This window comes from Ammospiza nelsoni, chromosome 13 (assembly GCF_027579445.1).
Source record: "Ammospiza nelsoni isolate bAmmNel1 chromosome 13, bAmmNel1.pri, whole genome shotgun sequence".
Taxonomy (NCBI): domain Eukaryota; kingdom Metazoa; phylum Chordata; class Aves; order Passeriformes; family Passerellidae; genus Ammospiza; species Ammospiza nelsoni.
In genome coordinates this window covers 17,972,684-17,984,919 of record NC_080645.1, presented here as the reverse complement: position 1 = coordinate 17,984,919, position 12,236 = coordinate 17,972,684, and the positions used below count along the sequence as shown (strand labels likewise).

General features: G+C 41.4%; 1 protein-coding gene across 1 annotated transcript; it reads left to right on the top strand.

Moving 5' to 3' along the window:
* The first annotated feature begins 3,933 nt into the window (after window positions 1-3,933).
* Window positions 3,934-11,689, top strand: MPHOSPH6 (M-phase phosphoprotein 6). Its single transcript, XM_059481690.1, has 5 exons — window positions 3,934-4,069; window positions 7,453-7,565; window positions 9,126-9,216; window positions 10,167-10,264; window positions 10,722-11,689. The coding sequence occupies exons 1-5, from the start codon at window positions 4,019-4,021 to the stop codon at window positions 10,885-10,887; spliced, it is 519 nt and encodes a 172-aa protein (XP_059337673.1). The 5' UTR covers window positions 3,934-4,018; the 3' UTR covers window positions 10,888-11,689.
* The last annotated feature ends 547 nt before the right edge of the window (window positions 11,690-12,236 follow it).

Below are 12,236 nucleotides of genomic sequence, written 5' to 3'. Positions count from 1 at the left end.
GTTTTGCCACGAGCACATTTTTAAAACACACCTTTCCCTGCTGCACAAGTTGTGAACTATTGAAGGCTATTACAAGGAAAGAGTCAGCAACGTGAACGGTGCTCACAGATCTGTGTTACCCAAATTACAGGAGTCTGGCTGTAATTCTTTCCACATCATTTCCATCCGCAGGAAAACCCATGGTCAGCTGAGGAACGTAGGACAGGGATTTAAAACATCCTCTGTGCGTCATTTGCTGCAGGAAACAGGACTCCTGTATGACTACTCAATATGATGAAGCAGAAGATGTTTACTGTTTACATTACACACTTATTTATACATTCTAGCTCTACTGCACACCCTGATCATGTTCATTTTCATTGGTGCCTCTGTCTTGTCCAGGTGTTCTGCATGCACGTCTCAGAGTATGAGACTGGGTACAGTCCAGGGGCTTCACAGCCCTCTGTTATCTAGTTCTGTTTCTCAGCCTCTTCTTTCTTAATTTAACACAGTTTATGTCTTAGTAACCTTGATGCACTCCAGAGAGCACTGAGAGAACTCTGATAAGAGTAGCTACAAGCGGTATGACTGGTGCACAATGGGGCTTAAGTTCAGATACGCTGCTACAAGCTGCCACCTAAACCGGTGTCAATGCCAGAAAAGCAAAAAAGCAAAAGAGGGTGAATCAGTGCGGTGTGAAGGAGAGCTGGAACTACCCTGGATCCCCCGTGGATGAGGTGAGGTTGTACAGGATCACATCAAAGGTGATGAATTGTGTAACAAACCCCCGGCACCCAGCACCTCGGCCAAAGCCCCGCATGCATTAGCGGCTCGGAGCGGGGTGGGAGCAGCAGCGATGAAAAACGAGTCCTCCCCATGAGAACAGCACCTCTGCCACGCGGAGATTCCACACTCTCTCCGTGGGGTGCACAGGGGACAAAACTGCTTTCCTGATCACACCCAGCCCCGGTACACTTCACACCTTCCTTCAGGTTTGCAAACAGACCTCCGGCAGCTCCATTTCTCATGTTCTTTTCCTCATTCATAGAGAAAAACACATAATGTGCTTATTTAAAACACAGTGAAGGAGTTTGACACAAATTAATGATTCGTCTGTCATACTATAAGAATTTTGATATTTGCAAGGAGGGGAAAAGGGTTTCAGGTATTCAGAGGGCTCTAAAAGGCTGCCTCAGAATTCAAAGACAGCTCATAAGAAATCAAATCAACTGATAGGTTGCTGTAAGGTTTGAGATACCTGTTTTGCACTAAAATCACACTACTACAATAATATGAATAAATAAAAGATTATGGGAAAAGTAAGCCACGAGTTCCCTCAAATTAGATCCCATTGGCGTGAAATTACTTCACAGCTGCCACATGTGTTGCTCCAAGAGAGATTACTCCTCAAATAATGTTAATGACAACTTTGATTTGACTTCAGTAATTACTAGGGGGAGAAGGGACCACATTTCCTAGGAAGAAAAATATTTTATCTGCTTGTTTAATGTACAATCTTTGATGAGATGGAACTCCTTTCCCCCAAGTTATTTCCTGAGTATTTTTGTTTTGAAAAAGAAATTGATTTCTAGGTTGAAAATGGAGCTGCTGTGAAGCACTCAGCTGTGGGAGAGAGTCTAATTGTCATTTATAATGACCCTCAATTCTTCTCTAAACATTGAGAGCTTCTTTTTCTCTCCTAACTCTCCTCTCCCTCACTCCACAAGCAGGCGTATTTACAGGGCTGGATTCTTCTCTGAGTTACCTCCACCACCACCAGTAAATCATAAAAATTTCTCCTGCAATCAATGGAGTGTCTTCACATTTACCAGACAGTATAATCTGGTCCACAAGGCAGCTGATTGTTATCTATAACCTCCCCATCCAATTCAAGTGATGGGAGATGCAACCCAAAAATTTCCTTTGGGCTTTTTTACTGCCAAAATACATCACATTTTTGGCAGCCTTTTTACAATCCCCACTTTTCTAAATAAACATCACAGAACCTATACTGCTTTTACTGCAAAATGCTTCTCCCTGCCTGTATCAAGGCAGGTTTTTAGCTGATGTGCCAACAGACAGTGAGAGAAACTCTGTGCAAGCCTGGGGTGCAGCACCAAGACATGGGGTACAGATTATTCCTGGACCAGGGAGCACCAGGAATAATCTTCATGGTTAGATAAAGTGAAGATTCCTTGCATTCTCCCCATCTCATACATCACTGCATGGTAATGTAAATTATTAGATTGTAGCTGCCAGAGAATTTGGGGGCAGGATGCTGCTTCTCAACAATAGCAGAGAGGAGCTGTTGTGTGCAGTGCCCAAATCCCAAACAGGCTGTGAGCAGAGTCTGCTGAGGAATTGTTGAGCTGGAATGTTCTGCAGCATGGAGGGACAGAACCAGCTCTTGGAAAGGCCACCAAGCAAAGGCAGGCACAACCACAGCTCAGTGGCTGCAGAAGTGCTGAGGAAAGCACAGTATTTAGAAGGAATCATTCAAAGTACATTCCTGCACTGTAAATGAACCGAAACTGCTCAGAAAAGCCCTGACGTTGAAGGTCATGCAATTAAATACAGGGCTCTGATTTGCAACGATCAACAAAAAGTAAATGCATTATTAAAATGCACGGCAAATAGAACAGTACACCAAAAATGGACAGATTCTGGCTGTACTCTGCCATTACATTAATTAGCAGCTTTCCCCTATTGGTTCGCTCACTAAGATTCAAACATATTCGTTCTTTGATGAACATTTGTATTCAGAAAATGGCAAATTTCTTCCCAGCCTTCTTTTGTTGGGAAGGGACAATAGCTGTTAATGAGAAAGGGAACAGAGAAGGAGCAAAACAGCTTAGCTGCCACACTCACAATGTGACTTTCTCACTGGGGCCTTGAACTTCAGAGCAGCTTCAACTCATTTACAGAGCCTGGGAATGAAGGTGCCTTCCTTGCATGAAAATTAAATATTTTCACGCAGTGTTATGACTTTGCCTTGAAGCATTTGTGGCTCCATGTTTCATTGGCATTTGTGGTCATTTTAGTCCACTGAGCTTAAATGTGTAATAAGGATGCCTGGATGTGGATAATTCTCCCTCCTTTCCTACTGCAATCAGGTTTTGTCCTTCATTATACCTTTCTGTGGCATCTATTAGAACATAAATCTTTAGAGTTCTTCAAGCTTTGACCTACATCTTGCATATATGAGAACTTTTCTCCCTAAATTGTCTTTTGGAGCACACCAGTTCATTAAAGTTTTGAACACTGAACCCTCACTCTCATTGCTTTATCACACAGTTTATGTGCCAAATGTCAAAACAGGCATCAGAAATCTGATTTATGAGGATATATAGAGAAATTGTGGTACATGCTTCTGACTGGGAGTCAGCTGGCAATTCCCTATCAGGATTTCCTCCTCAGCTCCCAGTGCCCAGCAGGGCAGTCCAACAACAGCACTGCCAATACTGAATTCATAAATCACAATTCAGGACTAGCAAAGCTTTGAAGCTCTTTGAATCTGTGTGCTTTCCAGTTTTAATCACATCTGACCATTTTGTAATTTTTTTTTTAAATAAAAGTCAGTGCTGATTGTAAAAAAATAAGTGCTTATAAAGTCAAGCAGTCTCCAAATGTCAGTGTGGGAAGTACTTAATACCCTTTTTGAAACACCAGAAAATAATGGATGAAGCTGTAAGCCAGCAGTATTACACAACACACAAGCATGGGTAAGGCATGTCAGGTTCACATACTGATTTGCCGTTTCATACCGAGCGGATTTATGTCCTGCTCACACCCCCGATCTCCCTCACCCCGCACAGCCGTAAAGTTTATTTTTATCACTGGTTTTGCACCACCACAGCGCACCCCCCGGCCCCGGCAGCTCCCAACGCTGTGGGCAGGGTGCTGTGGGCAGGGTGCCGTGCCCGCGGCCGCCCCCGGCCGGAGGGTGGAGCCGCGCCGCCGCCTCGCCCCGCTCCTCCCGCGGCGTGCGCGGCCTCGGCTCTACGCGAGCGCGGGGATCCGCCGCGGCCTGCGGGCCGCCATGGCCGGGGAGGTGAAAACCAAGCTGTCCAAGAACCTGCTGCGCATGAAGGTGACGGGGGAAGGAGGGGAGGGCGAGCCGGAGGCCTGCGGGGGGGCTGGAAGCTCGGGCAGCAGGGCCGGGCACCGATGGCCTGCGGGGCCCGGCGCTGTGAGGCGCGGCCGGGCTGCGCGTCCCCGGCCACACGCGGCCGTCCCGGAGCCTGGTGTGGGGTATTGCCGTGCCCATCGCCGGCCAGCCACGCTCCGGATAAACAGATGTGTTTATCGATGGGCTGCTCCCCCGGCAATGAATCGCTGATGCCGGCACCGAGCCGCTCAAACGCGGGGGTTACGAACTGCAGAGTTCGGTGCAGCCTCATGGTTCCAGCTAAAGCCTGGCCTCAAGGGCCGGCTCCAGCGCACCTTTTGGGAGTGCTTTCGTTCCAGCTCGCTCCTCTGCTGCTGGGTTGTTTGTTGTGAATGTAAATAAAAATATTGCAACGGCACATTGAAATGAAAATATCAGTGCTGTTTGCTTTGCTTGGGGGTGGGGCTTTTAGTGTCGAGAAAAGAAAGTTTTGGTGTGCTCATTTTTACCCTGTTTGCATTGCTGGCTAAGGAAATCCCAGCCTGAATGAGGATTAACATCTAATATTAGCCAGCTTTCCCAACTCATAAAAGCCAGGGATCTTAGGAACATCCCGATGTGCTTATTACCCCTGGAATTGTGAATCTCGTGTCACCGGTGTGAAATTAGTCTCTGCTCACTGGTTAATGGATTCTGCTTCACACCATGTACTACAACTCCTAATTCAGTAGAGTACGTTCTCTGATTGATGGTCCTTTATTGCTGGAAAACAACCAGGAAAAGTTGAGTACTTTTTTTTTTTTATGTTAATATTCAATTTTTTAACTGAACATGATGGGGCCTTTGTGGCTTCTTGCTTGTGGTGTTTTATTTAGCCATTTTTTCCCCACGTATATGGGCTTATATTTCACATTCTGGCTGAAAAGAGTTAGCTGACTTCAGTTCAATTTTTCACATAAAGTGCACTCTGATACAGTTGGATGATGGAATATTTACCCTAATTAACAGATGCTTCTAAATCTAAAACCTGTACACATAAGGAACAAAATATGTCTTGCCTCTCTCTCTAAAGGGAGTAGGTGTTGAACTGAGTCAGCCAGCAATGTGTGATACAGACTCCCATAACCTGGATGGCAGCATCATTATTTTTTCTTATTTTTGTATAATACACTTTTAAAATGAAATTTTTCTTTCTCTTGTTTGTCAGCATACTAACCCCCTGGAGAATTCAAAAGCAGGTTTTTGGATTGTTTTCCTCTGGAAGGCCATGGAGAACCAGGCATGTGAATATGCTGCCATCACATTTGCAGGTTCACAGTCCAGGCAGTAATAACCAGCTTTGAATGAGATCAGTAAGGTTTTGAAAAGGTCATACACAGATCTTGCATTTAGCACTTTGTTTCTGAAGATCTTCCTGTTTACAAATATTTTAATGAAGCCTTTAGCAGCTGCCTCTGCAGGTAGTGATCCAATGTATTAGCAGCATTCAGCAGGTGGGTGCAGTGGCACCCAGAGGTGGTGAGTGGTGTTGGAAGGACCTTTGCAGTAAATTCTGGGCCACATGGAGACACTTTTAGATCTTGCACCATTTGATCCAGATCTCATAGCTTGGGGAAACTCACCCAAACAGCTCCTCAGTTATTGACTTACACATTCTGTGCCTACCACAACTGATATATTTTTAATTCATCAGTGTGTGTTTACATGCGAGAGAAACCTGATCACATAATTTCTATCTAGGTTTTTCCTGTAGTAATCTTCAGGAACATAATCTTTAAAATGGAGTGTGAAATGATTATTTAATTGGGTTCTTGTAGCAGAATTTCTTGTGTTGAGATTTTCGACTGGCTAACCAATTTCCTTGAGCAATATGTTTTTCCACATGATAGATTCACTTATTTTCCTCAAGAAGATACTGTAATTTTAATTGGAAAGCTTTGACATATTCTGAATTGACTCAGAAAACAGAAGTCAATTTTTCTTTCATTAAAGATCTTGTACAGTGGATGCAAATAGAAACAGAAAATGAAGCACTAGCTCTGTTGGCTTGCACTTCTGAGTTTGGTTTGGTTGGGCATTTTGTAAAGACTGGAGATGTGTGGGTTGTTTGTAATACATACATTGCACACCTGTATATTTTTACAGGACTGTGTGTGAACTGTACTGTTAGATTTGCCTCTGTCTGGGAGTTAGCTTGGTATAAATGTAGACTTCTGACAGGTACAGTTATCCAAACACTTTCTGTAGATCCTCAGGAAGGTCCCAGCTTTTAGGGAGGTGGGACTATATGGATTATCACCACAAAAATTTTGAAGAGTTCTGGTTTTCCCCACCATGTATCATTGACACTGTTTAGACTTCATTGTCACTCAGTTCAGGCACCTGACTTAAGACAAATGGAAATTAAAATGCTGTTTCACAGGCCTCAGGTCTGTAGTTCTGTGCTCTCAGCAGTTTTTTATAGACTGTGACAGATGTCTTCTTCTGCTCCCAGCTGTTGAGAGGTTGCTGTTCCTACCTGCCTGTTCCCATCCTCTGACAGAGGTTATCACCAAGGAAGCCAGTGACAGGAGTGTCCTTGTGTTAGGAAAAAATAGAAACTTGCCCTAAACTTCATTATTGGTCTCAGCTATTTTGGCAGACTGTTCCTGCAGAGAGTTAGCAGGTCCTTGAATACAGTGCTGGACCAGAACTTTCCAAATCCACCCAGTGGGTCAGTGAGAACTGAGGAGCTGGGAACATCTTCCTTTAGCACAGCTGGATACAGAGTAGTTTTCCTCGTAGTCTGCTTTCAAACTCTGACATTTTTCCACTTCCAAAGGCAGGTTTGTACCTTCAGAGCTACAAACACAAATCCAGTTCATTAAATCTGAGAAAAGAAGAGGATGGTTGAATGTACAGATGTTTCCAAAAAAGGCCAGCCTGGTATGAGCCACCTCCAGCTCTGAGCTCCAGTGCTGTTTGTATGGGTGGAGTTGGTTCCTGATGTGCAGCAATAACTTCAACACCATTATCTTCTTTCTGGCCTTTACTGAAACATTAGAAAAACCTCACTAAAATTAGGGAATTGTGACAACTCCTGTCCATCAAACTATCCAGGACAGCTCTGTTTCTTTATATGTAAGTACAGGTGTGACTGTTAACTTTCAGTAGATAGTTGTGATCAGCAGCTGTTGTAATTTTCCATTGTCTGTTTGCACAAACTTTGACCAAACTCAGAGGAAAAAAAAATAACAAAAAACATTAACTTTGTATCAACTGGTAAACATTATGTAATGGATAATTGCTATCATGTAATTACTGCATGTTCAGAAGATACTCATGATGCAGAAAACTGAACTGTGTGTTTGTGTCTTTCTTTGTAGTTCATGCAAAGGGGTTTGGATTCACAAACTAAAAAACAACTAGAGGAAGAAGAAAAGAAGATAATTAGTGAAGAACACTGGTATCTTGATGTACCAGATCTAAAGGAAAAAGAGTAAGCTTGTAATCTTTTGTACTTCTTATCGTCATTGGATTGTTTTGAAATGGAAATACCAGATTCATATTTTTTCCTGTAAGATAAGTATTATAAATAACCAGTTAACAGAAGCAAAAATAGTGACAGACTGGCATTACAACTTTTTTATTTCTTATTTTTAGGGCTGTTCTTGAGGTTCCCTAGTGTAGTTTGACCTACTTTCAATTCTTGTATGTGTTGTTTTCTTTCACTCACACATTCTTCTAGATGCATGCAATTAGTTTCTTTCAGTCTGGGTGCAATTAATTCATTGCTGCTTTTCCCCTTCATTAGAAACAAAGTTTGGAACCTTGTGTTAGTAAATTCAGCACCAGACACATGGTTAAGTTGATTTAGGACAGTTCTGTCCTCTTGTGCCCAGCTCACTTAAAATCCTGGTTTTGAAATAGGAGGGATAATGGCAAAAATAAAGGAAGGCTTAGCTAATAAGGAAAAAAAGTGTCCTTCTCTTTAGAAAGGTGCCTTAAATAGCAGGAGAACTACTTTTGAAATTGCTTGGGTTTCATCCTTTCTAAAGTGAAAAAAAAATTCCACTGAGGGATAACATACATAGTTTTGAAAAAGCTGAGGCCCAAGGAATTAACTGTAGCTGAATAAGGCCATTGATAACTCTTTTCCATTACTCTTGGTGGATATGACAAAAAGGTATTTGAGCTTCAGTTGCAGCAAGGACTGTTCAAGCTGGACATTGGGAGAACTTTTGTAACAGTAAGGCTATTGAAGCTCTGGAGTAGATTGCCTGAGGAGACACTGGATTCTTCATCATGAGAAGTCTTTTGAGGGCAGGTTAGCTGGACCTCTGCTGTTCATGGCACATGTGTGACTGATACTGCCTCAAAGCAGGACAATGAGCTCAGTCTCTTCAGCCTGAGTTCTGTGATCATGAGGGTTTGATTTACATGGGAGATGAAGAGGATGAGGGAGCAGGTACATGTGTGTGAGGAAAAGGATGGAACAATCCACCAAAGTACTTTTATCTGGCACGTGTATTATGAATGCCTCAGGGTCATGTTTCTTTTCTCACTCCACGCTCATTAAAAGAGGGAAAAAAAGGAGGAAGAAGGGGGAAATCTGTCTGCTGAACAGAGGGTGACACAGTGTTTTATACCCTGACAGACTCAACTAATGCCAGGTCCAACAGCACAATGAAAAATTAATTAGAAGCTTTTGCTGGTATAGTAGTGCCACCTGGGGAGTGATATTTATGTGGTATTTTTATTCTGGTAAAAGTATTAACGTAGGCAGAACCATACCAGCAAAGAGTGCTTTTTGTCAGAAGAGTTAATTTTGCTTGTGGAAATGGCAGAGCTTTGCTGGCAAAAAGGATTCCTTTGCACTCCAAGCTCTTTGTACTGAAAGATTTATCAGGGCAATTGAGCATAAAGCAGTTGATGGTTTAAAATACACTGTGGTTTTGTTTATTTGTGTGGGGGGAAGACAGCACATCCTTTTTGCATTTGTTTAATTTGATCATTTTAAAGTGCATGGTTTGACAGAATGCTGGGTTTGGGGTTTCAGGAGCTGTATAATAGAAGAGAGAAGCTTTCTGCGATGTGAGGATCTCGTTTATGGCAGAATGTCCTTCAAAGGATTCAATCCTGAAATTGAGGTACCATTTCAGTGTCCTGCTTTGAGGTTGTCTCACATTCGGATTGAAGCCCTTGGGGATGGGGATTTGAGTGTTCACACTGCAGCATTATTGGCCTTTGCAGCACCTTCCATAAACCCTCCCATGTCCCAAAACTCCATCATTCAACCCTAAATGTTGATCAATGCAGCATCTGGTAAATGGAATCCTTTTAGCTCCCTGTGTTGTTGGTCAGTAATTGCAGACTCCTGGAGATTTTCCCTCCCTTAAGTGAGGAAGCCATCCCACATGCTGCTCACCAAAACAAAAGCCCACTTTTCCTCCTGACATAGAATGCAGAGTCCAATCTACAAACACTCAACTCTATTTATTCAACACTTACTTGTATCAATAAGGGCTTAGAGTTCCAAAGTAAAAATGCTGGGCAAGAGTCTTTAATTTCTTTCTGGCATGATTCATGCTGATAGAAGTACACAGGGACAGGAATCAAAAGGTTAGCACTGAACCTGAAGCAGGAGGATGAAGGTGTAAAGACTGAGAGATTTGCAGAAGGCCATGTAAGGTAATTTACTAGAGAATTATTTTAGTCACTTTGAACTTGCTGTCCCTGTGACTGAGCATATGATTGCTTCATGGCTTTTACTGTAAATGCTTGAAGATATTCTTTTTTTTTAACAAAACCATTTCAAGGTCTGTGTGCTAACATCACAATGAAAAATTAATTATGATCTGGTCTCCTGGAGATGTTTGGAGTGCCCTTTAGGATGTTTGAGTAGTACAATACACTAAAACACTGTCTCTGTTGCCTTTTCTTCATGAGTTTTCATAATGATGGGCTCTAGCCTAACCAGGAACAGAAAATAATTACTAAATTTGATTCTTACCTCTTATGCTCTTCTACCAGTGAATTTCAGCACTGTTGCCATTGTGTCATGCTTACATGCTTGAGCTGTTTCTCACTTCATTTTCAGAAGTTAATGATCCAAATGAACTCTAAGTGCAAGGAGGAAAACATTGAAGAGGATGATAAAATGGAGGCTGATGTATCAGATGAAGAAATGGCCAGAAGGTAAGTTACATTTTATGACATAATCAGTACTAGCTAGGAATATGATGTGTTAGTCTATTATGTGTGGGGAAATAAAACCCAAAAATGAAACAAACAAAAATTTTAAAAAGCCCACAATAGATATGGAACTGTACCAGATTGATTTTCCAGGAATGCTGGTGTATTTTCACTTGAATATCCAGTGCATTTGGGGGTGAATTCTGCATCATTTGTGGGGTTTTCTGCCCTTTGATATCCAGGTATTCCATGCTAATTCCCTCCTTGTTACCAGCTGCTAACAAATTGAAACTATCAGAGTGAATAATAATGTAATAAGTCATGCAGTACTTGTGTTTCTCCAAGCTTTTAATGACCAGGGTTTTTACACCACTTGAATTGTTGATTATGTTTAGGATATGTGCCACGATTTTTCCTCTGATTTTAGTTGAAGGTATAATTTTTTTTATTCTCTCTACAGGTATGAAACATTAGTGGGAACAATAGGGAAGAAATTTTTGAGAAAAAGGGACCAACGTGTACTCAAGGATGATGATGAAGATGAAGATGATGAAGTTGAAGAGGGGAATAGTAATGCAAGACCTAGTAAAAGAGCTAAGAAAATGTTCTTAAAACCTCAGGATTAATGTCAACTGCACAAGTGGAGCTTGTTACCTAATGCCTACCAAACAGAGTACCAAGGACTGGAGATTGTTTGGAGTTTTTGCTATTTAATGTGTAAAGTGTGGATTTGTAAATCTGTTCTATTCTCATTGAAATTTCTACCATCCACAGGACAGACACTTTCCAAAGTGGGTGTTTATATAATGGATGTTGTACATCCTTTCCTCTCTCAGCAGCTTTTCATGAGTGGGGCACTCATCCCATCAGTCTCTTTAAATGTTCTGCATAGTTAAATTGAGTGTTGCATGCAATCAAAAGCAATGTTATTTACAATTTAGGATAACATCTGAAAGAAGTATTTGGAGCAAAGATGAGCTGTGTCCAATTCAGTAAGGCAGTTCAGCTTTCACTGCTTGCTTTATTATGAAAATGAAACCTGCGCTCTCGTCAAATTGAAAAAAGTCAGCAGAAACATGCTGGGTTTGTGGTCTTTTTTACTGTGCTAAAAATAAGATGAGAGAAGAACAGAGAGATAAAATCCACTTTATTGAATTTTATTTTTTATAAAGTTTATTTAAAAATAGAGGATTTTGTAGTGAAACTTTTTTTTATACAGCAAGCCAAATATTGGGCGACGTTTACAGTTTGACATCTTAGCAGATTGTGAATCTTAGTTTCTGCCTTCCAAAAGAAATTTGCTAATTTTGCCTCTTTTTCAGCAAAAAAATCCAATCTTATAATTATGTAAGTCTTGTCATAAAAGCATAATAACAGTTTCAGAAACATACTTGAAAGCAGAATAAAAACTGTGGGGTTTTGTGTTAATGATTGTGGATTAGTTTATTTAGTGTAAAAAATTATGCTTAATACAGTCAGATACAAGGAGAAATCCTGGTTTTGTGCTGGCCACAGATGTCCCCCAACATTTAGCTGAGTGCACTGATTTATTTAGCATGTGATGAAGCCATCTGAAGTAGTATTAGGGTAGAAACACAGTTCTCTTTGGTCAGTTGGTGCTCTGGGTTTTTTGAAAAACATCAGTGTGTTCTTGTCTAAAATCATAGCAATTCTTTGTGCACAGCCTTTCAACAAGAAATACTGCAATTGCTACATTTCATCAGGATGTCCAAACCACTCATCCTTAACGCTGGCTCTCTGCAGAAAGGAATTTGTTAATTGAAGTGAGGAGTGGCCATTTTGCCATGGGCACAAGGCTTTTTTTTTTGTCTTTTTTTAGCAGCTCAGTGAAACAAGATGTGAAACTCAATTATTTAAAGAAGGACACACTGTGTCTGCTGTATTTTGCTTGTGATACATGAACTATGATCCATATATCAGGAGCACCTAATTAGATATTCAAGATGGATCACAC

What these genes read in the sequence shown, in the direction of transcription:
- MPHOSPH6 (XM_059481690.1), top strand. Translation starts at nt 4,019, where the DNA reads ATGGCCGGGGAGGTGAAAACCAAGCTGTCCAAGAACCTGCTGCGCATG. An exon ending in CCAGATCTAAAGGAAAAAGA is followed by an intron (nt 7,566 to 9,125) that starts GTAAGCTTGTAA and finishes TTGGGGTTTCAG; the next exon opens with GAGCTGTATAATAGAAGAGA. An exon ending in GATTCAATCCTGAAATTGAG is followed by an intron (nt 9,217 to 10,166) that starts GTACCATTTCAG and finishes CTTCATTTTCAG; the next exon opens with AAGTTAATGATCCAAATGAA.